Source organism: Conger conger, chromosome 5, assembly GCF_963514075.1.
Source record: "Conger conger chromosome 5, fConCon1.1, whole genome shotgun sequence".
Lineage (NCBI taxonomy): Eukaryota > Metazoa > Chordata > Actinopteri > Anguilliformes > Congridae > Conger > Conger conger.
The window spans coordinates 55,717,065-55,743,968 of record NC_083764.1 but is presented as its reverse complement, the minus strand read 5'-3'; the positions used below and the strand labels follow the sequence as shown (position 1 = coordinate 55,743,968).

The following is a 26,904-nucleotide window of genomic DNA, read 5'->3' as shown; positions in this document are numbered from 1 at the left end:
AAGGACTGCATTTAAATCATTGCACCAACAGCCTCTGACCCCCTGACCTGAATTGTATTTGAATACACTTTTCCACTGGAAGAGCTCCTGTTTTTCCCAAAATTTCAGCTGCAGCTGTTACCCAATAAATTCCGCTCATGCATTCTGCAGGTAACTGGGTCTTTGCGCAGTTCCTGCGGCAACCAAGCGAGACAATGTCTACAACAGGCAGCTCTAACACGCTAACAGCTTTCCCAAGAGGACCCAGTTTGACTACAATGATTCCAAAACTGAATGAAAACAAAATGTAAAAATACACTTAACAATATCTGTTGATGGTAGATCACAACGGGTATGTCATTTTCCAGATTGAATAGTGTCTGTCTAAAAAAAACAAAAAGAAATATGGAGCAAAAATTACAACATTTTAAATGTAAACACCATGGAAAAGGCACACTAGCTTCTACCAGGGATAGTCTAGAATCCTCCAAGGTACAACACCATGATATACTGACCACTTTCAAAGGAGGAAAAAAGGGCTGCTTGGGTTGCTTTGGTGAGAATTTTACCCGCACTGCTGAAATTCACAGATGTCTAAAATAACATTTGAATGGTGCGGCGCTCTGATTCTCTGATCTAAATTTCAACCTGTTCAATTCCTGGCGGATCCGTGCAGTTTCTGCAAGGTCCAATAGGCGCAGTTGTCATTCGCGGCTGTTTCAGTTGCGGAGAGAAATCCGAGATGAAAACTGTCACAGGCGGCCAGCTAGCCTCTTATCGAGCGCGTCTCTTTATTTTTTCAAAGGCTCGCAATAAATGCAGTCGCCTTAGATACATCCCGTTACGGATCTTCCGCGATAGCCATTAGGGATAGCGCTGTCATGCACTGCTTATCAAATCCGGAAATCCAGGAAAACAAACTTCTTTCCTTTAGAAGTCTGTGCAGCTCTGATACTCAGTCGACCAGGTGCTATGTGCGCAGAACTGTCTCGTCTCGTAATTATCCGCAAACGACTTGTGACGGGAGGGAGAGGCTTCAGGAACTCCACAGTGAGAGGACTCTGTTATGTACAGTATTTATTTATTCTTCTGTAAGGTAACTATCACCGACTCTTTTACTCCAAGCAGCACCGATTACTTATTTACTTATTTACACTGGGCCTGCAAGGTTGTTGGTTGAAGCCGCAGTGTAGCCACATTAATATCCACACTGCTGCTGGTCCCTTGAGCAAGCCACGTATAGTAAACCCACATTGCTCCAGGGGGATTGTTCCCTGCTTAGCTGAATCAACTGTAGGCTGCTTTTGATAAATCATCAGCTGTAATAATTTTATTTATTTATTTATATATCAATATTTTTCTATCCACACTCTAGTTAGCCTTGCTGTGATGGGAGCCTTGCTCCATACACTCAGAAATAAAGGTACGAAAATTGCCTGAAAAGGTACAAATGCGTGTCAGCAAGGTGGTACCCTATATGTACATCACCCAATAGGATCGGGCAGGGCCAAGATTTAAACTGGGGCATCACACTGCACTGAGAGCTATTGCTTTGGCTGGACATAGCATCCAGAAGGTCCAAAGAATGGGATTTTTTATTTAGCTCAGAAGACAAGGCTCTATTATATTTTTACCGGTCATGCTTTACAATAAGATTCAATGAGTTGGCATGAGCTAATGTAGCTGTTAACTAACTACTACTAAGGTAATCTGTACAGCTCTGTACAGTATTTGGACATCATAAAGTCATATTAAAAACGACATTAGTTATTGCCCGTTCATATTAGCATGAAAAAGTGAGTTAATGTATTTTTGTAAGTTCATCCTATGGTTGGCTAATATATAAATGCATTCGCTAATGAAAAGTTAATTTCATGCTTAATTAATGTATTTGTCCATCATTAATTCATGTTAGCAACAACATTAGTTAATGTCAATTCATGAAAGTGTGACATTTTTACCTTTAAGTATTTAGCACACTCTTTTCCAGGTTACAGTTTTACACAGAATCCTTTACTACCACAGGAAGTTTTACTGAAGCAATTCAGGTTAAGCACTTGGCCCAAGGGTCCGGCAGCAAAGCTTCATCTCTGAGTCAAACAAACATTTCACCTGCAAGGCCAGTTTCCTCGCCACTACGCTACACTGCCGCACCACACCGAACACTGTTCTTGACATTCGAATCAACACTGTTCGACTGTCAAGACGGCTGAATTCGAAAAAAAAACATCAACTGGATATTACATTTTACAGAAAGCACAGCAGAGTTCTACAGAGGAAAGTTCAGAAAGAGTTTGAAAACCTTTCCCGTAAAATCTTTGCTCTGTAACTGTCGGAGTGAGACAGGCATCACTTCAAGCCTTCCTCCGCACAGACAGGGGCGGAGCGTCGGTGCTGATGCCGAGGCGGGAGCGAGAACTGCAGATGTGAGACCGGCAAACTGACAGCCTCATATGTAATTAAAATCATTTCCAGCAGACTTCTACGCTATTCCGTGATGCCTCTCCTCGTTTATTTTAAATGTCAAGCTCTCTACGCAGCGTGCAGTAAGACACTCCTTTGTTTCCAGAAGAATGTGATGGTAAATTGTGGAAGGGAAAAATAAAATACTTGAGGAAAATGTGATAACGTGGATAATGTGCTATTATCTTGGTATTCCCTTGGTGAACTCAAGAATTAAGTACACACTGCACTCCCGGGTGAAAGGAATACTGTACGGAGCATTTCCCTAACCTACTTCGATAAAGTTAATTAACATAATAGCGTTGTGCAGTTAATACAATTTGATAGTAATGCTGATCTGTACATCGTATGGATAGGCAGGAAAGGTTGTGTCGGTAACTCTCCCTTCATTACATTGTGCATAGCAGCTGCTGCATTTTGGAATTGATTTCTATAGCCACAGGTCATGAATGAATCGACAACACAGTGCAATTAGCTACTTAACCGCACCGTTAATTTAATTTGCCCCACTGAATGAAAACTGCCCCATGTGAAGACATATTTTATAATATATTCATACTGTATATTGACATCTAGTACAGTAGATGCATTTGTCAGACCTGGGTCAAATACGCTATTGTTTCAGATTCAAATACTTGTCTATGCCTTACTGAACTAGTCTGGTGTATATATTTAAAAAAACAAAAAAAAAAAACAACTCTTGGTTGGCTCAATTGCACCAGGCAAGATCAATCGAGTATAGCAGGGTTAGATTGGCTAGTTTGCTAGTCAGCACAGTGAGGTGCAGGAAAGCTAAAGCTCGTAGCAGGTTACCGCGATGACGCTCCCTGTTGATGTAACCCTGGAATTCAAAAGAACATCGTTGCCCTTGGCTAGAGGTAATCTTTAGCTGACTGGTAATGCGTTCATCCAACTAATATTTGGACGAGTGAGAGGTCGGGCTTCAAATTTCACCTCTTACTCGCTACACGAGCACAGAATCCAAATTTATTTGAATCCAAATAAAAGTATTCAGGTCTGGCCTCTATATCTATCTCATGTTCTGTCTGTTCACAGTAAAATGTACAGTGTTAATTCAACTCTAACAGAGTACATTCTGGACCAATTTGGACCATACTGTAACAGGTGATTTACCAAGTCTCATGTCATAGGTGTATCTGTACACATGTATTCAAATTGTCAGATTAAAGAAGTTAACTTTTTAATGAAATGCCATTTGAATGTCACAGCCATTTGTCTCCTGAATTCGCACGACTGGGACAATGTGGAGCTCCTCACAACGCCATTGTTCCCCACAGACCTCAGTGACACAATGGCGGATATTAATCACGTTAGAAATTGCCTGTTGTCAGCTGTAAAATTCTCCATTGTGTTCCACTGAATTCACTTAACCCTGGTGTACTCCTGTTGAGTGTATAAAATCACGCTAGGCCTCCAGACGTATTTAATTACGTGAAGTCTGTTAAATCGTCAGCACGTGCCGTTTCCTTTAACAGGCCGGTGTGTGTAATGGGTGAAAGAGAGTTCACACACACTGGTAACTCGTGAAAAATATTTTCATGAATAAAAATGCTAACAAAATTGTGTCTTGGAAACAATGTCAAAATATGCTGAAGTATGCAAGAGCAGCAGCCTAATTTCTTTCTGTCTCTCAGAAGGGCCATGAGTGTCCACTTGTCAATATGACAGGAAGTGCGTCTATTCAATAAAAAGCAGAGAAAAATGTGAAACTGGCAGGTCTATTTCACATTTTGCCATGACAAGGGGTTGGTTACCCTGCTGAAAATAACAGCTCAAGCTAGGTTTTGAAACAGCCGGTAGCTGGTTGACCAGTTCAGACCAGCTCCAGCTGACACTATTGACATCAGCTGACACTATTTTTTATTTTGCTGGTCCCGAGTTCTCTGAATGCCTAATTGTGTTTCCCAGTATTCATTATTCTAATGGCACGATAAAACAGAATGTTTTAACTGAAGGCAAAAGCACATCTGTGATATTTCGCAGTCTATATAAAACCCTTTCAATACAGAGAACCCTTGGAACTCTGTGTTCTGCCTAATCATTGAACAGCTTCTTTTTTTTGTATTCTGCAGTTTTGCAGCCTTACCCACACACTCCACTGCTATTTTACCTCTAATTACAATGAAATAAGCAATTCTGACTCCGCTAGCACCTGCTTAAAGTGACAGGGGGAGAGGGGCTGGTAATATGATTTGTGCCAACACCCCTCAGCCCCCTCCTTCCCTCCACCCTCTTCCTTTGAGTTGACAGTCATCTTCGGATGTTCGGGAGTTTTTTTTTTTCCTGGGAACTAGCGGTGAACCCAGCTATGCATGAATCAGAAATTGCCTGGGCTCGGCTAATGCCATGAATCTCGCCAGCGAATGTGACTTTTGACAAATGAATGCTGTTCCGCCGAGAGCCGTCGCCAATTTGGCAGTTACTGTTTGAAATGGAGTCAGCCGCTTGGGGTTTCCTGAGTCCTGTTGTGAGCGGCTCGAGCTACGGACACAAACAGACAAACGCTAGCACTCACACAGGAAATACGAGGATCCTGCAGGAACTGGGTGAGTGTTCGCGCGTGAATGCGCGTGTCCATGTTGCTAGTATATCAGTATATCCAAAAAACCCTGTGTTTTCATCTACCGCTTAATATTTATGGAGCTTTCTGCATAATGCAACGCTTAAAGCAACTTGCAACATTCCGAGGCCAAAGTCAGTAACACGCATTAACCCTCCATCTCAATATTTCAGAGCATAATGGAGCATCCCAGACTACCACTTCTGCTCTCAACTTGCAGCACTGTAGTCTGAAAAGCTTTTGACAAAAAAAAAAAAAAACAGCATTGCACATTGCTTAATTAGCCACCGCAGTATCCATCCACAATCAAAAGCAGCAATTCCCATGTTAATGTTAATTTTTAATTAACTGCAGACAGGAGAGCGCTGTTCAATGAAAGCATCATCGTGTTGTAAGTGACTCCCTGTTGTGAAACAATGGTTGAGATTTACTATGGAGACAGAAGTGTTCTGATGCTACTCAGTGACAAGGCATTTGTGTTTCACAAAGCCTTGCTCTCCCAACATGATTGTTTTGGATGCTAATAATTTTATATGCTTTACTGAGCTTGCATGGTGTATTGGAACCTATGAAATGCTCTCAAAAAGTGCAAACCCAGCATTCTGGTCCTCTTGGTTGGCTCACTTGCACCAGGCAAGATAAATCAAGCACACAAAAGTATTTAAATCCAAAACAATTAGATATTTTATCCGAGTCTGTCCAGGAGATCTACCATCCTGTAGGTTTTCATTTGACCCCTAATGTGGCAGGCCTGAATCTACTAATGAAGCTGAAGGGGCTATCCGGCTGTTGAATAAGGCGAGCTTTGTTAGGGTTAGAGCAAAAGCCTACAGGACCGTAGATATCCAGGAACAGAGCTGGGCTGCCCTAGATTGAGGAACCGATGAGGGCGTCCCCTAGTGGCCCCGGTGCTCACCGGAAGAGCAGTCGTCTCCCCCGAACCCTTCCTGGCAGACGCACATGCCCCTCCTGCAGGTGCCCTTCTGGCTGCAGTTGTTGGCGCAGGTGGCGAAGGAGCAGTCTTCGCCGGCGTAACCCGGGCGACACTGGCAGGTGCCGTTGACGCAGAAGCCCTGGTCGGAGCAGTCGTTCAGGCAGCGGCCGGACGAGCAGTCCTCGCCCGCGTAGGCCTCCTCGCAGACGCACTCGCCGTCGATGCACAGGCCACGCCCCGAGCAGTCGCCGGGGCAACGGGGCTCCGAGCAGTTGTCGCCGCCGAAGTCGCGGTCGCACACGCACTCGCCCTCCACGCACACGCCCTGGCCCGAGCAGTCGCCGGGGCAACGGGGCTCCGAGCAGTTCTTGCCCGTCCAGTTCTCCTCGCACACGCAGCCGCACACGTCCATGTTGAAGGCGCCGTGGCCGCTGCAGTGGGGCAAGAAGTCCAGCCGGCCTGCGGGGGGAGGGGGGGGCAGAGTTAAACAACGTTAATGCACCTTATAACATGACATAACGTCACATAAAGATGAGAACAGGCCAATCAGCCCAACAATGCTCACCTTTTCCTATCACTAACGTTTGCCTGAAAGCTAAATAGTATCTAATTTCACGATGTATTCAATTCCATCAACCACCAATATCCATGGTTGACTGTGGACACAACAAAAGAGTCTGCGCACTGTACTGTAGCTAATGGAAAATGCTCCCATTTAATAATCAAAACATAAATTGTATGACTTACTGTCCTGATAATGATAATGTCCTGATTATCATTTTTATTCTGTTTCTTCCTATTGATTGTGTAAGATTATTAAATTATTAATATCTGGCATTATCACTCAGGGCTGGTCAGCTTGCTGGCTTCCTCTGATATTGTGGCAAAATGTGGCTGTAAAGTAATTTAACCCAGGAGCATGCACCATTAACCCCCACTGTCTCCGCACCTATACGGGCAGGAGCCTGTGGGGGAAGACTCAGGCCTCCAGCCGTAAAACTCGTTACGACGGGGCAACATCCTTTACGGCACGGGAAGGTTTCAGAGGGCACAGCCTGTTGGGCCCATTATTCCCTTCGAACCCCCCTTTATTGCTCTCTCCCTCTTCACTCAGTCACTAAATGATGTGTACAGCATTGGATGTTTCATGACAAAGTCAGTTTAGATAATATTCATGTTTGGTATTATTCTGATTGTTTCAATGCGACTTGTGCAATGGTTTTATTTCTGCAACAGCAAACCCTGGACATCATAACCAACCAGGAGCCAGGGAAAACTGTGTGGAGCTCTGCCCCAGTGAAAGCCATGTGCCTCAACCCCCCTGTGCTTCCTGGGGAGGCGTGGCTCCAAATTACAGATGGGTGACCCATTTCTAGGGTTAACATCAAAGGCCAGATTTTGGATTTAAGGACAGCAAACTAAGCAATCTGGGAGAATGCAATCAGCCTCCCGTGCACACAGTGCACGTAATTTCTACGTACAGGGTGTCTGTCGCCAGACTCCCGTATGTAGCTTTTATTACCAGGTATGACTTTTAAGACTAATTTGGTTTCCGTTGTAATGTGTTTTTGATTTGGAACTAGTATGTAATTACGTGTATGTAACCTGCCTGGTAAAATAAATTGTTAAAACTTGATCTGTGTGGTTTCGCTTACTGACACTCAAAGTTATACAGTGAATGCTTGGTTTGCCCCCTCGAACTGGTCTAGGGAGGATGAATATTTACGCTTAATGTATCACGGCGTATAGCACCCGTAGACCTATGATGGTAAATCCCTCGCCTCCGCGTGGTAGTTCATTCATGTCGAGCACAGCCGTAGCTAGGTTGGTCTGCTTGGGTCCCTAGGCTGTAAACAGATATACCCAAGAGTAGCTATTCCTGCGACCTCTGTGATGACTACAGATAGCTAGTCAGTTTGTGAGACGTGCACATAACGCGCGATGTGACATGCGGCGGTACCAGTAGAGGACTGTTCGGAGAGTAAATCTCAGTACAGGATTCCTGTAGCGATCAAGTCAAAATTATCAATAAGAAATCCACCTAATGTGGATAACTAATCTAAATTATTATTCTAAAATGGAGTCAGATAAACGAAGGTGAATCTATTGGCCCTATTGTGGAGATTCTTGGTCAGCCCGGACCAGTAAAGAGCGGAAGGCAGAGTGGTACTCCTGTCTTTGTATCGTGGTTTATTTATTGGATGATCTAGAATCTCCGCATAGGGGCCACAAATTTTTAACCCTATTAGTATTCTTTCGGCAACACTAGAAGGACGAGCACGCTGATACCTTCAGCCCTCGCTAAATTCCGTCGTTGGGTTAGCGTGGGGTTTTACAATTGGGATTCTGCCCAGCAACTGTACCTAAAGTATATTGAGTGTGTGTGTATTAACTTTCCTGTATGTGGATTATATCCCACTTTAATACCTTAATTGCTTCAATTTTGTTTATATATAGATTCATTCCAGGTACTGTAGAAATCACTCACCAGATAATAACAAGAGGCTATTTGGTTGAAGTAAAAAAAAAAAATCACTTTTAGTTAAAAAAAGCGCAAGGCTTACTCAGCACAATGTTATCCAGACCTAGTAACTCCCTACAGCGTTCTTTCATACGGTAAAATTCAATCCCAGGTGTGCCAAATTGTTTGAGAACATGGATCACAGCCATTTTGCTGGAACCTCAGCACTTGAATAGGATTCATATTCAAGCTGAAATTACATATATCCAGTGAGTTCCCCGAAGCAGCCCGAATGTAAAAAATGAATTGACCCAATTTCAGGTTGTGACGTTATTATGCATAAGTGGGCGGGGCCTGACTCACTCACCAATGGCGGCGCTCTCTCCACAGCAGCCGGTCCCGCATTGGGCCCTGAGCAGAGACACCTCCCTCTCCAGCATCTCGATTCGATTGGCCAGCTGCTGCACAGTGGTGGCGGCCGGGCAGGCACAGGCCTGCTTGGGGATGTTGATTCGGTGGGTGAAGGTGACCTGGCTGTCCAGGTCGGACGTCTGCTCCACGTACTCCGAGGCCGGGGCCCCTGTCTCGGCCGGGGCCGCGCGCCCGGGGCCGGACTCCAGGTCCACAGAGCACAGCGACTCCAGGGGCACGTTGATGTTGTAGACGTGATTGAAGACCATCGGCTGGTCCTTCGCCGTCTCGTTGCCCGCGGCGATGTCCCCGTCCAGGGCCTGCCGTCTGATGCGGGTGGTCCTCACAAGCCCCTCCCCCCGCACTGTGGTGCAGAGGACGCCGAGGGCAACCAAGGCCAGGCCAGCCAATGAGCTCCTCAGTGCCATGGTGTTCCCACAATGCATCGGTGCTTGGTTGCTATGTGACCAGCTGAGGGTTCGACCCAAGAACAAGCTCAGGACAGGTTCTGTTGGAAAAGAGAGACGGGTTCATTAGCGATAAGTGACATTTCAGCCAAATCCATCAAATACAACCAGCCATGTTAGCGATAACAGCATGAAAAGGCACTATCTAGCAAACATTGCCAATTTAAATGGGATGTTTCAGTGGGCAAGTTCACAACATTTATCTCTCCTCGGGGAGAGAATCATTACAATTTTATACACTTGTACAATCACAACATTGGTAAAGAAAGGGTTTCTTTTAGGTATTACTGTAACAGACTCAATTTAAAGGGACTCATAAAAAATAAAAAAAAACACTATAAAATTAATTACAGAGAGAAGATGAGTTCAGATAATAGACTGCTTTGTACAGCCCCTGGTCAGGGAGTGATAATCTACAGTGACATTTTACATCTGTGTTAGCCTGGAAGATCATTTTGGGAGTATAAACCCTGGATCAACACAGAATCTGTGGAATACAGATGGGGGACTCACTGCCGGTAAATGGCATGCCCTTCGATTCAGGAAAAAAAGAAAACAGGGCTTTTCCCTGGACTTTTCTGGAGTCAGTGGCAACACGCATCGATACTAAGGAGCACAAACGCTGGTGTACCAAATAGGCTCGGCAGACTTCCAGTTTTGGAACAGAATGTCTGTTTAAAAAAATATTTGTACAGGTCTGTTTTGTGGTCCCCACCAGGCAGTATAAATGCCCAGTCTGAGGAGTCGATTGAAATCTGACTGGTAGTTTGTAATGAATTCCATCTCCCATTAGCAACGTTACATTTTGTCCCTCCTTGAGGTCAGTGATTGGTGTCCAATAGCAATCCCATAGCTTCACGATCGAGCTCTAAGCTGCCCTAGGTCGCCCTATGCATGTGGGTGCGTGTGCAAGTTCTAAATCCGGCAACCCCACTCCCAAATAAGGACGAGAGGGTCTGCATTTCTGTCACAGAGAACATTGCTGCTTGGCCTTCTCCATTACATTACAGAAGCACCTGCGATCAATCTCTTATGTTGTCGTCCATTTTGTGTGTTTTTTTTGTCATTGGCAATGGTCCAGACCCTCCCCCTCCATCCAGAAATCAGCTCCTGCACGCTACCTGCTGTTTTAATGGCTTCCTTACTCAGACACGACCCCCTTCAGGTTATAACGCCTGTCACATCCTTGACAAATTGCACTCTGAGGCACAATCTTCCGGGGGTCGGACATAATGAAAGGTACGTATGGAGCGTAGAGTGTGTCAGTCAGCCTGTAGGATCCATACGGAAGGCGATGCCTTTAAATAAACGGACCGGCACGTTTAGGCGTGCCGCCCGCCCTCGGCAGCTGATTTACGATCGTGGCCTTGCAAGCGAGAGCACAGTTACCGCCACGCGCCCGCCCTTCTCCGTGCGCCCGCTAGATCCAGCCCGGCTCATCCATCGAACGTCAACGCCAGAGACAGAACACGGGCCGGGATGCAGAAACGCATCTGTCCCCAGCCTCGGTGTAGCTTTGCTTTATGGTGGGGGGGTAACTCAAGTCAGTTTTTTTTTTCCAGGAAACTGTCACAAAGATGCTTTACAGAGTAACAGAAGGGCATAGACCAGGCTTCAACACCCAAATAGAAAGAACATGAGGTCAAAAACTCCCCAGTGGAAAAACGTGATGAGAACACGCTGCCTGATGGGTAGAAATCTCTGGAGGATCCTGGCTATAGATGGGGAGCCCATCCTCCGCTGGCTGGCATGGGTTCAAAATAAAGGTTTAGAATAACTGCAGGTTGGGTGAGTTCAGCAATTGCAAATGTTTACCAATCTGTGTTTGTGAGGGGGAAAAGATTTAAGCTATAAATCAAAGATGAGTACAACTGTCAATTGAATCTGGGACCTAAACTCAAACTCCAAACACAGTAGGAATGTTATTTCATACATTCTACAGCCACCATTGTGCATCAAGAATGTATGGTCTGTGCGCTATGTTAATGCTACAAAGAAATTGGACGTACTTGCACTTGAGCATAAAATTGACATTTCAATGGCTAAGGGTCTTGCACCAACCACAGAAGGAGGGTGACAGCTTAAGATGGGGTCACTGCATAAACTAAGATGCAGTAAAATGAAACGAGGTGACATTGCAATGTTATGCTGTAATTATCCATCAGAATGAATTAAATTGAAATGGAATGCTACTGTACCACCACGGCACTGTACTACCATAGCGCATCTTAATGGGTGCAATCACACAGTCGCTGCACAGTAAAATGTCCAGTGTAATTCAACTCAAACAGAGTTCATTTGAGTCCAATAAAGATCACATGGCTCCCACAGTAGATTCTCCAGTCCTCTTCTCACGCTTTAACTCCATACCATATGAAGATGGATAGATGAATGGATAGATATATGGATAGATAGCTTTTAAATGAGCACTATTCTACACACTCAAGGCACAGTATAGTGATATCAAACCGTGATGCATCCTCACGGTCATGCGGGTTTGAACTGTAAACGTTAATGTAAATGTTCAGTGTTAAATCTACTCTTCCAGAGGATGCCGATTGAAGTAACACTGAACATTTTAATGTGCAGGTCATTGGCCTCTCTGAGTGCCTGGAAGGCAGTGAGTTGAGCTTCCCTCTTGGCTAACCAGGCCAAGATGGCGGCAGGTATTACTTGGCACCGGACAGGTTCTGCAGTGGGAGAGCACAATGGGAGTCTCATTGGTCTGATTGCTCAATTAGGACCGCTGGCACACTGACCGTAGAGGTGCTGGGACCCATAGCTCTGAGGTATGGCATCTCCTATACCGCCCGTATGAACTCTCAAGATAGGATATTAGCCCTGCGTCCAGACAGTTTTTATCCCTTGGTTGGGTAAGTGTAGTTGACAGTACCAAGTGCAGAGACTCTGCATGTTTTTGCACGTTTCCTACATCACATAATAGTGTGTTATGCCAAAAGATGCTCTAGAAGCCAGTCAAAGCACAATATTAATGGTGCTGTTTTCAATATTTCTAGCAATGTAAATGCCACAAAGCAGTATGAGGGGAAATATAATGGTTATTATTAGAATTTATATATTAATTTTAAAGTCTGATATTTCACAGCTTATACTGCAGCGGCTCTTGTATTTAATTTTAAGATAATATACATAACAACCAAGCTTAGCATAATAATGTAGGGATATTTGTGTGCAACTGAACATTTTCAAGTAACAAATTTGATATCTAAAGTAATAAAAAAAAGTTTAATCCTGTTTTTACTTATATCCAAAAGCATTTTTTAGACACGCTGAAGCACTGGAGAAATGAGGCTTCAAACTTTTTAGATTTTAATGTAATTTTGCAAGAGGAGCCAGAAGAAAGTGTGGATAGTTTCTTTGATTATCTGACACCAAATTTTATCTGAAAGCTTTTCACCACACAGACAGATGAAGGTAGAATAGAAGAGGCTAGAAGTCATTTTTCCACCTCCAACAGCTCTGAAATATGCATGAGATGCACTGCCTTTCTGTCTAATGATTTTCTAATGATTTCCCAGCATTCAGTAGGTGCTGGAACGAATGAACATAACTTCCTATTGAATTCCTGATAGGAAAATAATATACAAGCTTGAGGAGAATGTCGAGATGCAAAGACCAGATATACGCCATCTCTATATGCACATACGCAAGCAGACGCGTTGTTTGGCACCACATATCAAAGATGAACAAGGCAATAATGCCTGGGAATGGGAATTTAGTGTGGTTTCACACAGTCATTCCCAGTAACAAATCTACCGCACCCTTTACAAATCCTGTGCATCTGTTCTCACCTTGGCAGGGACGTAATATTGCCATCAAGCCAAGATAATTCAATATATCTCAGACGTCGACAGCTATCGCTGTGTTCACCTTCTTCCTCCGGACGCTGACGGATGTAGGCCCGTTTTATTGAAACGCCGGCGTAGGTCGCGCGCGCGCGTGTCAACAAACCCCGGAGAAACAACAGCACTCCGCTGCGAGTCCCTGTTGCCGTCTCCCTTCAGCCTTTCACGAGTAGGCTATTAACTCGCTAGCTAAACTTCCCGCGCTTATCGCTGGAACACATCGCCCAGCGTTGACCTTAATCACGGGTTACGCCACCTCAACAGCCAGAGCCGACAGGCCGAGTGGAGCGAGGAGTTATCACTGGATCCTAGCTCGGCAACGCCACGGTGACATTTGATGGAGTTGTTAGATATAGTGAGCAAGAAAACACACAGTGTGCGCTACCGTGCTTAGCAGGCCCCCCGTATTTTCGAAACCAATTACAGCCGAGGCCAAGGTTAGCTGGGCGTATTTTAGCATGAACATGCAACCTTGTTTTCCGGTTCCTTTGGTAGAAACGGGATGAAACCATATCGGAAATACAATAGATAAATAAATAAATCTTCAGTAGGTCCTTGCTTGTTCAAATCCGACATACTCATCTTCAAAGAGACGTCTGAACTGCTGCTGATGTTTTCAGTCAATCTCACGGCGGTGACAATCGATGGGACTGAGGAACCGAAGAATAACAAATCGCACCTTGCCTCAATCAGCGGTGACATTTACAGGTCAATTTTTGTTGTGGTTTTGTAGGACTTAAAATTTTGTAATAAAAAATAAAAAAATAAAATAATAATAATAATGTAGCCTGGCCATTTGGAACGTGCAGTGACATTTCGCTCATACCAGCTGTTAAAATGACTTAGGTCGACTTAATGCTGCTTTAGGATGACTATCTATGCAAAACTTTAATTAATTTGTTTTGTATGTGTTGCATTTGAATATTAATTACAGGAATAAATTACCGGCTGATGATGTTTACAACTGCCCTGTTAAATGACCAGTCCATCACCTTCATTCTTTGTTTATTAATATTGCTATTATTTTGCCTTTTAAGCACTCCTTTAGCCGGAAGATAAAGGTTTACCTCGGGCTACCAGGCCAGTTCGATCACACTGGCCCAGTTCTCCCGGAGGATCGAGGTCCCAGCTGTGAGACCGAACTGAAATGTGTTCTCTGCCAGTGATTCCACTTCAGAGGCAGGCTACAGGCTTTCCAATCGTGAAATTGGCCGAGCTCTTCCCATTGAACACTGAGCGAAGCTGGAGAGGGTGAGAAAGTTGTGTGGGTTATATTCCCCCTCCTCCTGGACTGCTTTGATAAAGATAAAACAGCCGTAGAAGCCTTTGGCTCCTGTGCTTTCAGTCCCTATTCCTGCCCAGCATTGTGCAGCAGTGGAAATGTGTGTGTGCACATTTTTTATTTTTTATTTTATTCACCAGGAACAGTGCACATTAATCAACATTTTCAGTTTCCATATCAATGATAATGTAGCTAATGAGCTCATTTTCATCTGTAGTCCCTAACCTGCATGTCTTTGGACATGTGTGTGTGTGTGAGTGTACTGAAGGTGAGTTCATACAGAAATTTTCTGATGGTTGGTGCAAAGACTTTGATTGTGAATCAATCTCACTCTCTCTTTCTCTCTGTCTCTCCGTCTCCCTCCCTCTCTCTCTGTCTCTCTCTCTCCCTGTCCCTCCCTCTGTCTCTCTATCTCCCTACTTCTCCCCCCTCTTTCTTGCTCCCCCTTCCCCTTCTCTCTCTCCCTGTCTCTCTACCTCCTTACTTCCCCCCTCTCTCTCAGCCTCTCTCTCCCTCCATCACTCTGTCTCTCACTGTCTCTCCTCTCTCTCTGTCCCTCTCTCCCAGCCTCTCTCTCCCTCAGTTTTTCTCTCTCTCCCTCTCTCTCTCTTTAACACATTCTCTCTCTTCCCCCTCTCTCTCTCCCCTCCTCACTCTCTCGCTCCCTCTCCCCTCTCTCTCTCCCCTCTCCCCCCTCTCTCTCTCTTCCCCCCCCTCTCTCCCCTCTCCCCCCTCTCTCTCTCTCGCCCCTCTCTCTCTCTCTTCCCCCCCCTCTCTCTCTCTCTCTCTCTCTCTCTCCCTCTCCCCCCTCTCTCTCTCTCCCTCCCTCCACCCTCCCTCCCCCGCTCGCTCGCCCGTCGGAGCAGGTGGATGAAGACGTATCCGCGGCGGATCGGTGACGGCGACGCGGCCGGCTCCCGGACGCTCAGCCGCCGCGCTATCTGCAGACAGGCGTCGGGACGAGGCAGCGAATCGGTGACCCCTATTTGTGCGGGTTAATGCGCGAGCACCTCAGCAAGCGCGCGGCGCCATTACCCAGACTCCTCTGACGCACCCGCCCCCCGTGTAAATCTCACACGCGCAACATTATGATTCTATTCTCATTACCTCGCTAGCGCTCGCCAAATTGCCTTGTCTTTCAGGATCACTGGACGCCACTTCCTTTCCTGCACCTGCGACCCAGTAGTTTAAAGTATCCCCCCCCCCCCCCGCACACACACACACACACACACCACCTCCAGCTCCCCCACACCCACCTCTGCCCTACAGTGTCCTGGACTTCAGGAGTCGGTACAAAGACACGCCACAGACACAAGCAGCCAGCAGACAGCATTTGAAAATGAAGAACTCTGAAGTGGGAAAACAGATGGGCAGCAGCTCTCGTGTCTATGACGCTCCCGCGAATGGAGATGCCAGCTTCAGTTCTTGGCGATGTGTTTCTACTCCCATTTACATTTAAATGAATTGGCGCTGCGTGTTATAGACGCATGCGGCAGCCAGGCAGGTACACATGGCCAGCTCCAGAATTCATTTAAAACTTCCTAAAAAGAAAATATTGCAGGCCTTGCGAATTTCAGTCAGAGGGGAAGTGGCATCTGACGTGGGAAAGTGAACTTTATTTACTATTCTACCTGCACATCTGAGGACGTCTGTCAGGATAGCGGACTCTCGGCAGGCTATCTGATAAACTGTTGTTTTTTTGTTTGTCATATACTGTAGTTTTATTTATTTATTTATGTATTTATTTATTTATGCAGCCATTCAGCCATTCACTCACTCACTCACTCACACACTCATTCACTCACACACTCACTCACTCACTCACTCACACACTCACACTCACTCACTCACACTCATTCACTCACTCACACACACACTCACTCACTCACTCACTCACTCACTCACTCACTCATTCACTCACTCACTCACACTCACTCACTCACTCACTCACTCACTCACTCACTCACTCACACACTCATACACACACTCACTCACTAAGCCTGAATAGCCTGTAGCATAGTGCTTAGTGGTCTGGCCACTATGAGATCTGTACAGCTGGATCATGTAAAATAACTTGTAATATAATTAATTCAGGCCCCAGGATAGGCAAGTTCAGTAGATGTGACGAAATAAATAAAACTAATATGTCTGGATTCAGTGACTTACCAGGGCTTTGATCATGCAGGTCTACAGAGATTCATAGGGAGAACGAACCTTTACTCGCTGGACTTATGTTTCATTACTCAATTTACAATTTACAGTCGAGCCTGCAAGTTGTTGATACGTAATATCAAATAAAATGCATGATCACAGCTCTCAGAACATGTTATCAAAGCAACATCCTGAAATTCTGGGCTGTGGTCCAATGTCTGCCCCAAAGTCCTGAGACACAGGATTAAGGATTTAAGAAAATGTGTTTTTCTCCTTTTTGTGTTGCACACTGACATGCATTTAAAATAGACAGAGGAATTGGTCATGCGTTTTTAGCATTCATCTCAGTGGCTTTGCACCGTCAGGCTTTTCAACATGTGTAGCTGCTTTGACATATAGCGAAATATTAAAAAGCCATTGAATTCAAAACAGGTATTTTGACAAATGTAGGCACATTTTGTGTTATAAATGTATAACCGGTGCTGTGAATAAATATAAGTGTTTATCAGCGGTGAATTGCAGGAGGCATACTAGCTCTTTAGAAAGATTAACTATGGTTAGGGAAAGGTTGTGAACTTCCAGATTAGACGATAGAAATGATTTGCAGGCGCATGTGCTCAAACAAACTTTGGTTTTGTAACTAATTTCTTTCTACTCATTCAGTACAAGAAAAAATATATGTACTTTTTCGCGTTGCTATTTTTCAGCTCAGACTCCCGGTGTATAAACGATATTCTACTAGGACAGCCAAGGGATAAATTACACAGCCGGCTTGCTGTGTAAAATTAATTTTCGAACTAACCTCCACCGAAACCGTTATAGAAATTACTTTAGAAGATAAAGTGGTTTTGTTTCTTCTCGCTGATCTGTTTTCTCAAGTCATTTCCAGCAGCATAAGGTGAACCCGATGTGTGAGAGCCGAGGTCCTCCTCGATGCTAACACGTGGCTTAGGAACATTTAGGTGAGATATTTGTTGCGAACATTTCTGTTTCTGTCTCTTGCTCACATTGTTCCCGAATGCTGAAATGAGGAAGCATCCATCTTGTGAGCAGGTACGCTAACCCCCGGCAGGTTCGGGGGGGAATAATGGCTAGCCCCGCTAATGGAGAACCTGGGAAGCGAATCCTCATTTGAATGCAGCAGCCTCGGTCGCTTCGACTCCGTGCCCGCACGAATGCTGCGGGATTGGATTTTGTATTGTTCCCCATCAAGGGCACTCATTCCTCTTTCAAAATAATCATACTCGGGCAATTCCAATCCACACAATACTTTGCTTTGAGCTAACTACTTCCCTTTTAGACATTTTTCCTTTGCTTGTGCATACTTATTTTGGGGTAGCATTGAAGCAGCATATTTTCGAGTATCTCTCAGAAGGCCTCAAATCCAAGGCCTGAAATCCAATTTACAAGTAAATTTTTACTTGTGAAGCCGCTAAAATCATGTCTATGCATTCAGGCTAATAAAGCTAATGTCCTGCTTAGTCTAATCAACGGTAAGTTCCTTTGGATCAAAGTGTCAGCGAAATATTTAAACTCGATAGCATCATAGGCCGAACATTAAAATGAAAACACTTATTTTCGTTTAATATATTATATCTGCTTAATTCTTGAGGTAAAGCTGGAGGTAATTCACAAATCATAATCACTGTTGACAAGCCCTTGGTTAGCGGTGGAAAGCTTAACCAGGTTAATACGGAATCACAAGCAAAGTTAAGCAGCGGTGACCTGATTTTTTAGCCTGATGCCTGATATAATAGTGCTGATCTTTGGAATTTATATTCTCAAACAGTGCTCTATAATTACCGCCAGGATGACGGGAAATGGAGGACGAGTAGAGAGACGTCTCCAGCCTGACACGAAAGGGAAGGAGCTTGTTGACTTTATAAGCTGAAAATTACTTTTTGTTCAATACTGATGGGTCGACTTGATTTACAGAGTGCATGCATCTCTATGGATCCGAAATAAACTATTGTGGGGCCGGAATTTCATCCGATTGGCTCTGCCAGTTGGCAGTGTTACAACTTTAGAGTTTGAAGCCTGCTGTGCAAAGGTTGTGATTTCATTACCCAGTGTCCTTGAATGACTGATTCCTAGAAGACTAATATGCTCCACAACTGTAGCTGTAGAACTTCTACGAGTGAGACAAACTTGGAGACCATAGCTGGAAGACTATGGAGACCATGATTCCATACAGAACCAAACAGGCAGAATCACCGGTGCCCTATTTTTCAGTTTTTAATTTAAAAAATAAAAATAAAACAAATAATAAGGTTTTCAACCAACCAGAGAATATAGAAGTTCTCACCGCATGCAAAATCCACTTGAAAAGGTTTCATATGGCCTGTAACTAAATATCACAAAATAGGTTTATATTCGATGACATAGACTCACTCCTAGTCCTACTGCACTCCTTCTGAACAGCTGCACCATAGGAAACCGAAGTTATATTGGAATCCCGTATTGTAATGAAAACAGAAAGTGTAGGCCTATTGAAGGCAGATGTGCAAAGGTTACATTGGCCTGCCGGTTATCATATTGCCTTTGGAGGCATATTGAAACACCATTCTTTTATAAAAGTGCAATGCTTTTCCACAAAGACAGACTTATGATGGACAGCACTTATCAATAATTTACCATATACCATAATTTGTATATCAGTTTATTGCCGCATTAATATAGGCAGGCAAAAGTATTCCTTCAGGGAAAAACTAATTCCACAGAATACAAAATCTCTAACAGCTTTCAGAACCAAACAAGTAGTGGTGTCTTTCTGTAGCATCTGTCAGCGTAGCCCATTTAACCCTTGTCCTAAAATGACCTGCCCCTAAAATAAAGCAGCTTAATTGAACTTTTAAACCTTTTTCACACAAAGAAACAACCTGTCACTCATCACTCACTTTGTCATCAAGTTTAAAAAAAGATAATTTTGGGGGTTTAAACATAGTGACGGGTCATTTTTGACCCTTAAACACAAGAGTTAAACAAAACAGCATGGGCCTGATTTACTAAGACCTAAATCCTTTAGCCCATTCTAAACTAATATTGATTGGTACAAGTCAAATACCATGACCAATCATTGGTCATGTAATTGTTTTTTGTGTGTACCAAGGTTTTGCACATGCAAGGCAAGGTCTTAGCACAAGAAAAGCAAAATCTTGATGGTTTCAAACGGCCATGGCCATAAGAGTGATACACCGCAACAAGACCCCCCCCCCCCCCCCCACTTGATGCTGTCTCTTTCTCCTCAAACAAACTCCCAATGCCCACTGTGTTATTGTATTGTAAGCCCTTCTCTTGCTTTATCTTGCGGGAAGCTGTATCTTTGTGGGCTAAGATCGACAGTCATTGTTCGGCTTTTTTGTGAGGATGCAAGAAATGTCTCAGTTTCGCCTTGGTGCCACAAAAGCAGTGGAAACTGGGGATGTGTGGGAGGGGGGAAGGGGGGGGGGGTTGTTTGAAAGGAAGCTGACAGAACATGACACAATACCGCACGGTGTCACGGGAACAGCGTAATAGCTATCACAGCCACCGCCACGTGTTGTGTAGCGTGCCAGCTCAGCTGCCAAAACAGAGAGAGATATCCCTTTCGCCTTCGTGAATATTTCATCCGCCGCGTTCACAGGGAGCGGGGCGCGTGGCAGCCCCAGACTTCAGCCTCATTTCGGATTAAACACTTCGAGGAATCCCGCGGCGCGAAGCGGTCGGGAACCACGCTTTCCGTATTCGAGGTTGAAGTCAACGGACCTCCAACCGCGTCAGCTCTGTTTGTCAGTGATTGCCGGCCAGGGGACCGTCACGACCTTTGTCACAACCCCTCTCAGGAGGCGTCCTTTACACCTTTCATCTCCCACTCCCGTAAACGTGATTCAGCTGGTCGAAGCTTGCGTCGGCCTTTTGAAAGCCGCTGCAAATGCATTTCCTTTGAAGCATGAGCCAGGAGCGAGTTTCACGTGGCGCAGGAAAATGAAGCTGCATGTGGACCGCACCTTCCCTCCCACGAGTCTGAATATACACTGCAACAACGAGGGCCAGGAAGTCAGGTCGAGCCCACAGACAAACCTTCCTCCAGCACGCCCACAACTGATTAGCTGCAGTAGCAATCACCCAGAATCCCGCTGCTCATTCCGGTCTTCAAAATGCTATCATTTTCCTGAAAGGCCTTATCGGGAAATGGCACGGGACCCCCGGTCATTAGCATGCAGACGGGCGCCAGTGCCCGCTAGGCCTGCTTTCCCTGCGTTCGGGCCGAAATGGCTCATCGGTGCGAGGGCCGTTTCTTAGCGCCCTAATCATGCGTGGCGGTGGCTCACGGACACTAATCCCCCCGCTGATTGGAGATCCAAGATCAAACGCTTCCCCGACTGTCACTTGGCATTCGTGGCCCTTCGCCACTTATCGCCCGCAATTAAGACTCCCTTCAAAGTGTTCCATTAAGATGTTAAGGATGCGACCGTCCCTCCGGGCTCCTCTGGAAGGGCTCTGTCGCTCCTCCGTCGCCGTATCCTCGTGTATCCCCGCGTAAGCCCGGCGGCAGAAAATAACAATCGCGGGGGGGTGTTTTCGGCAGTCAGCACCACCCGTGTGTGTGTGTGACCGCACAAGCAGGAAAAGATTCTGTTTCCCCCCTCCGGGTCCGAATGGTTCCGAGGCAGCGAGGCGAAGGAGCCATTACCACGGTGGATTTGGAAGGAGCCGGTCACTAATTGAAACCGTGCCCGCACTCAGATTGACCAGAGGAGCATTAATGCGCGCTAGCGCGCCGCCGTAATTAGCGACAACTGTAACTAAAGAACGCAGAGCGACGAAAGACATGCACAGAGCGGTGAGCTGTCCCTCTTAACTTACGGGCTCCACTACCGAGAGCTCTGAGCACGTAGGCGGAAAACAGAAGACGAGAAAACAATTGGCACACAGGCAGGTGGCACTAGCACTTGAACCAAAAAAACAACAAAAACTCATCTCTCCGGTATCAGCAGCTAGGCCTAAAACAGCATTGAAAACAAGCACCAGGAGATGTCTGTTCACAAGACATCAGGTGGGATTTCTGTTTTCTTACCTTGCGCGAGAGAAATTATCCCTTCCTCTTTCCCTCCAAAGTGATGAGTCGTGCTGCACCTGTCGAGGAGGAAAGGAGAGGAGAGGCGTCAGCGGCGTGGATTTCAGCGCTCACTCGCTCGCTCGGTCCTTCTCTCGTGCCACCCGATCAGGGGACAGTCGTCCCACGCGCGCTCCTATCCCAGAGGTTCGTCCAATGGGACGGACCCGCGGCGCTACCGTGAAAGCGAGAGACGCACTAATCGCGCGGGGCCAGAAGCGCTAAGCGGGCTACTCCCCGCTCAGGCAGCTGTGTCCGCAGACCCCGTCAGCCGTGAAGTGCTATTAACGCAGCCCAGTTCAATTTCCCTCGTACCCCGCTGTGACCTTCCCATGTTTGAGCACCGCTGCTGAAATGATGAAACCAGCAGTATAGATTATACGGTGGGGGATGTGAAATAGGGGTGCCAGAAGCCCGCTTTTCCACCAGAATCATTTGTACAGGACGATATAATGTCTGTGTCACTGATTGAAAAATAAATTACTATAAGTTTGTAATGAAATCTCATCTTAACCACCCTCGGATCCATGATCCATTCTGATAGTGGTACAGATAATATGGTGGGGGACTCAAATGTGGTTATAGTATCATGCCTACTTCCATTCATATCTCAAGAATGCATTTTCCACATGAGATAAAGCATATAAATTGTAACTGGGGTGGTAAAAAAGCCACCTCACACAATGAGATTAAGTTATGGTAACATGAATATTAGCCTGCAACCTCTGGGTTTCAGAAGTTAAAAAAACAGAACCAGAAAAAAACAATTGCCAGGACAAAAATTAAGCTCCAGTGGTTTGTATCAGAATGCACAGGTCTGGATGTACAGTATGTACAAAATTAAGTAGGTCATTTTTTTGTGTTCATTTATAAAAAAAGCTAAGAGGTACTTTTAAACATTTATAGAAAAAAGGCCATGTTGTATTCTACTGATATACTCTACAGCATAGTGCACACAGTACATAGCTTACTTGGCACTATAGATAGTTCTGTGAAAATCTCTTCATAAACCCTCAGTTATAGTTTGAGGCTTACCCAAAGTAATACCCTCCAAATTTTTAATTTACTTTTATTATTCCTTCCCTAAATTGACTTGGCATGTGCATTACCATGTCCTTGAGGATAATAAAAACCAGTGTGTGAACGATTATAAATCGAGTGTAAGGTCTAACAAGGGGGTTGAACCATGTCACTGTAACAGATTATAGTAGACCTGCATGGGCAACAGTGAGCTTGACTACAGCTATGTCCTGAAAGCTATTCATTAACACAGCATGTAGGCTCACTTACAGTGCAGGGCTATTAGATACCTGGTATGGGTTATTGAAATTCAGGGTGGGTAGGGATATCACATGGCACACTATATATACAACTAATGATACCCCCTCCTCAAAACAGATAATACAAACCTAATACACTATTTATACAACTAACGATACCCCCTCCCCAAAACACATAATACAAACATGGTACACTATTTTTACAACTAACGATACCCCCTCCCCAAAACACATAATACAAACATGGTACACTATTTTTACAACTAACGATACCCCCTCCTCAAAACACACAATACAAATATGGTACACTACACGCTTGAACATTGACAAAAGGGTTTTGAAAGGGTTCTTTGGCTTGATTCCACATGTGAACCCTTTTCAGTTCTTTGTGTCAGAGGTGTGAAGTGTGAAAACTCCCGGACAAAGAACCATTTTCCCCGACAAAAAACATTTTCTGTAACTAGACACGGTTCTTCTCAGGAATCACAGGGTTCCTATTCGATCCATTTTCATGGAGTGTATTTAAAAAACTGTAATGCACTGGAAATGCCACATGGTGAAAGATGATGTGCAATTGCTGCACAGCCAAAAATAAATGCAGTAAATGAGATGTAAAAGGTTTTCACCCACTTACAAGGACCCCATGTGTTAAAGACACTGCCATAGTCTGGGCTTGTGAGAAAGCAATGGGCCGTAGACAAGCCATGTACCAGGAAAGTTTCTTCATCTTAAAGAGTGGGAACAGTGTTATTCTCACTGCTGGTCCGTGTGAATCATTGCTCCCTTCCTGTAATTCCTTATCTTTCGGAGATCCCATTTCCGATTTGTTGATGCCACAGATGGATTCCCTCACTGTGGCCATTTATTGCCTGTCAGAAGGAACGCTTTTCATCGTTTCTCTTTTTTTTGCTAGCGCAACGGGCCTTTGAGAAATGCACCCGGAGAAAAGACAGTCTGGGGGTACGAGCGGTGAGAAGCAGCGCACGCCTGGGCTTTGATGTTCGCTACACTGATCCGCCGTTACCTTTCCGACGGTTATCCTTCAACAGCTACAGCTTGTCAAACTTTCTCCCGCCGTGCTGCTACGGCAACACGCGAGGACCTGATGGACACAGCGCGTGTACGGAGAGCCTGCAGGCCAAACCGACTTTGGTCTGGAGAAGAGAAATGTGTTTTGGATGAGGCTGGATTTGGAGGGGGAGGATTTAACCCAAACATATATTTTCGCCATGTTCAGACACACAGACACAGACTCTTGCATGCAATGTTTCTACTTCTTCTTGTCATTGGGAGTTGGATATCCAGAGAGAGGATATTCTGTTTGGAAAGTTTGGAAACTTGTTGCTATACCTGTTTTGAGATGCCTGACAGGAGGCATGAGAATTTAGAGAACTTAGCGTGATTATATAACTTTCAATTTGTGTGGTTAAACAAATGAGAAGATACGCTTCCCTTCAAACTGTTTGAAGAGCAGGTTTTTTGGAATGCATTTTTTCAGTCATTGTTCCGGAATTAGAAATGGAGAGTAAACACTGCCTGTCTATGGGAGCATCGGAATGTGTGGACATGAATTTTTGAATAACGTTGGCACCCCTATAATGAAGGGAAGATGAGGATTCACAAACCCCACCATTGGTCGAGCAACAATTAACTGTCAGTCAGTGACAGATGACGGCACTTGGTAGTTTTTTCAGCTTTTGTCATAATGAAACCTCATTCTCCCATCCATTCCATTATCTCAACCCGCTTATCCTGAACTGGGAGCCTATCCCAGCATACATTGGGCGAAAGGCAGGAATGCACCCGGGACAGGTCTCCCGTCCATCGCAGGGCACACACACCATTCACTCACACACTCATACCTACGGGCAATTTGGACTCTCCAATCAGCCTGACCTGCATGTCTTTGGACTGTGGGAGGAAACCGGAGTACCCGGAGGAAACCCACACAGAGAGGCCCCGGCCGACGGGGATTCGAACCCAGGACCTCCTTGCGGTGAGGCGGCAGTGCTACCCACTGCACCATCCGCGCCGCCATACACCTCATTCTCCCCTCTTGGTGAAATCCCACCTCTTTGGTCAAGGTGTGTTGTCTGTACCTATTTATTGTATTTAAAATACTTCCCTGTATAATAAATGCTACGTACTGTTGTTATGATCCTGATTTCTATCAGTTAGTTTCCTCTGTATTCTTTATTAGCTTTCTTAGTATTCTGTGTTTTTGTACATTATTATTTTTCATATTCATGTCTGGCTTTCTGTTTACATCCATTAGTCTTTGTGCTCATCTTTGCACCCATGTGATGTCTGTGTCCTTTGGTTGTTCTGAGCCCGAGTCACTTCCCTGTCTTCGTGACTCACTATTCGGGTGGTTTCAGAATTTTCTGGCTTCCCACGATTCCTTCTCAGTCTCGCCTTTCTTACTTCCTGCTTTCTCTCCATTTCATGTTTGTAGATAGCACTAATTTACTAATCCCAACTAACATAGAATTTGTACAGTAGTAATTATATTAACACACTAAATAACAAACTAACATTTGTAATTTAATCACGTAACAGACTAACTCTACCTCTACTTCAATACTACTCTGCCTCCCTGCTCTATCCCTAAATCACTTGCCTCGATTGAGCTAAATGTTTGCACCTGCTCTCCACTGTCAGTACGTTCCTTAATTCTGTGCAATTGTTTACTCCCTAGTCCGGAGCCGTCTGTATTACATGTGTGTCTTTGTGAATCCAGTCCGTGTTTTCGTTTCGTTTCTAGTCTCCTTGTTCCCGAGCATTTGCCCTTGTGGCATTCTGACCTGGTTTTTTTTTTTCTTAGTTTTTGTTTTCTGGATTTCTTGTTTATGACCCCCTGCCTGCTCTTTGGACTCTTCTCTTTGGATCATGCTTTTGGACCTCTGCCTTGTTTGGACTGACCTCCCGGTTTTACAACTTTGCCTGTTTTTGATTACGCTTTGTCTGCCCCTTCATCTGTCTTAATTAAACCTGCCATTTTTTCAACACCCCTGAATCTGCTATTGGTTGCTCTGCCCCGCCGTTATGACAACTGTATACTGAAAGGCAAGCATTGCTGGGCTGAATGGCCTGTTCTTGGCATTACATTATGTTATATTATGTTATGTCATTTCTAAGCCTGGGAATATTCTAAAAAGGAAAAGGGTGGACATACTGTATAACCAACTGTCAGCAGATGGAAAAAAACATCTCCATCTTATCTAATTAAAATGCATATGCCTCCGTTTATAAATGACTTGAACATGCTTGCATGCATGTGTGCGTATTGAACATTAGCATGCCACGCAGTTGGATATATTAAATGAAGACAAATTACCCGGCCTGAAAACAAAGGAAGGTGGGTTTTTGGCTGATGGGCCAATCACAAGAGGCTCCTTTGGAGACAGGAAATATTCTCTGGTGTTCAGGGAATGCTAATTTCCTTAGCTTTTAGATAAGTGCTCCCCTTCGGGCAGGGCTAATGTGCCCATTGTGTTCTGGATCTCAGTTAGCTGGAGCATCTCGAGAGGTTACAATTAAAATGTCCCATCTGCATATAGTTCTGAGATATTAGGCTATAAAAGACCCATATTGCAACATTGCTGTGCATCACAGCAAAGTAAGTTTAACACGCTTCAAAAACATAATTTCAGGTATTCAATCTGCATTAAATGAAAAAAAAGACTTAAAAATGAGCTCCATCATTGTACATCCAGTAATTCCAAGATCTCAATTTGTCTCACTGCTATCTTAATTCATAAACATATTCTTCTATAAACTGGAATTAAACTGTTATAAAGTGTAGCACTGTAGCTTGTTTTTTTGGTAGTGAACACTGCCGAAAGTGGAAACATATCAAGTATATGTATATGTATATGCATATTTTAATCAAACATGGAATTTAATTCATGCACAATCTTCTCTAAGGCGGCAG

General features: G+C 44.7%; 1 protein-coding gene across 1 annotated transcript in view; it reads right to left on the bottom strand.

Annotated features, from left to right (window-relative positions):
• The window catches only part of tnr (tenascin R (restrictin, janusin)), a 185,206-nt gene that overhangs the window by 54,045 nt on the left and 104,257 nt on the right, over nucleotides 1-26,904 (bottom strand). Inside the window, exons 4-6 of the mRNA XM_061242726.1 lie at nucleotides 21,652-21,710; nucleotides 8,786-9,337; nucleotides 5,940-6,416 (exon numbers count right to left, since the gene is read on the bottom strand). Coding sequence (XP_061098710.1) covers nucleotides 5,940-6,416; nucleotides 8,786-9,337; nucleotides 21,652-21,710 — 1,088 coding nt within the window. The remainder of the gene's footprint in view (nucleotides 1-5,939; nucleotides 6,417-8,785; nucleotides 9,338-21,651; nucleotides 21,711-26,904) is intronic.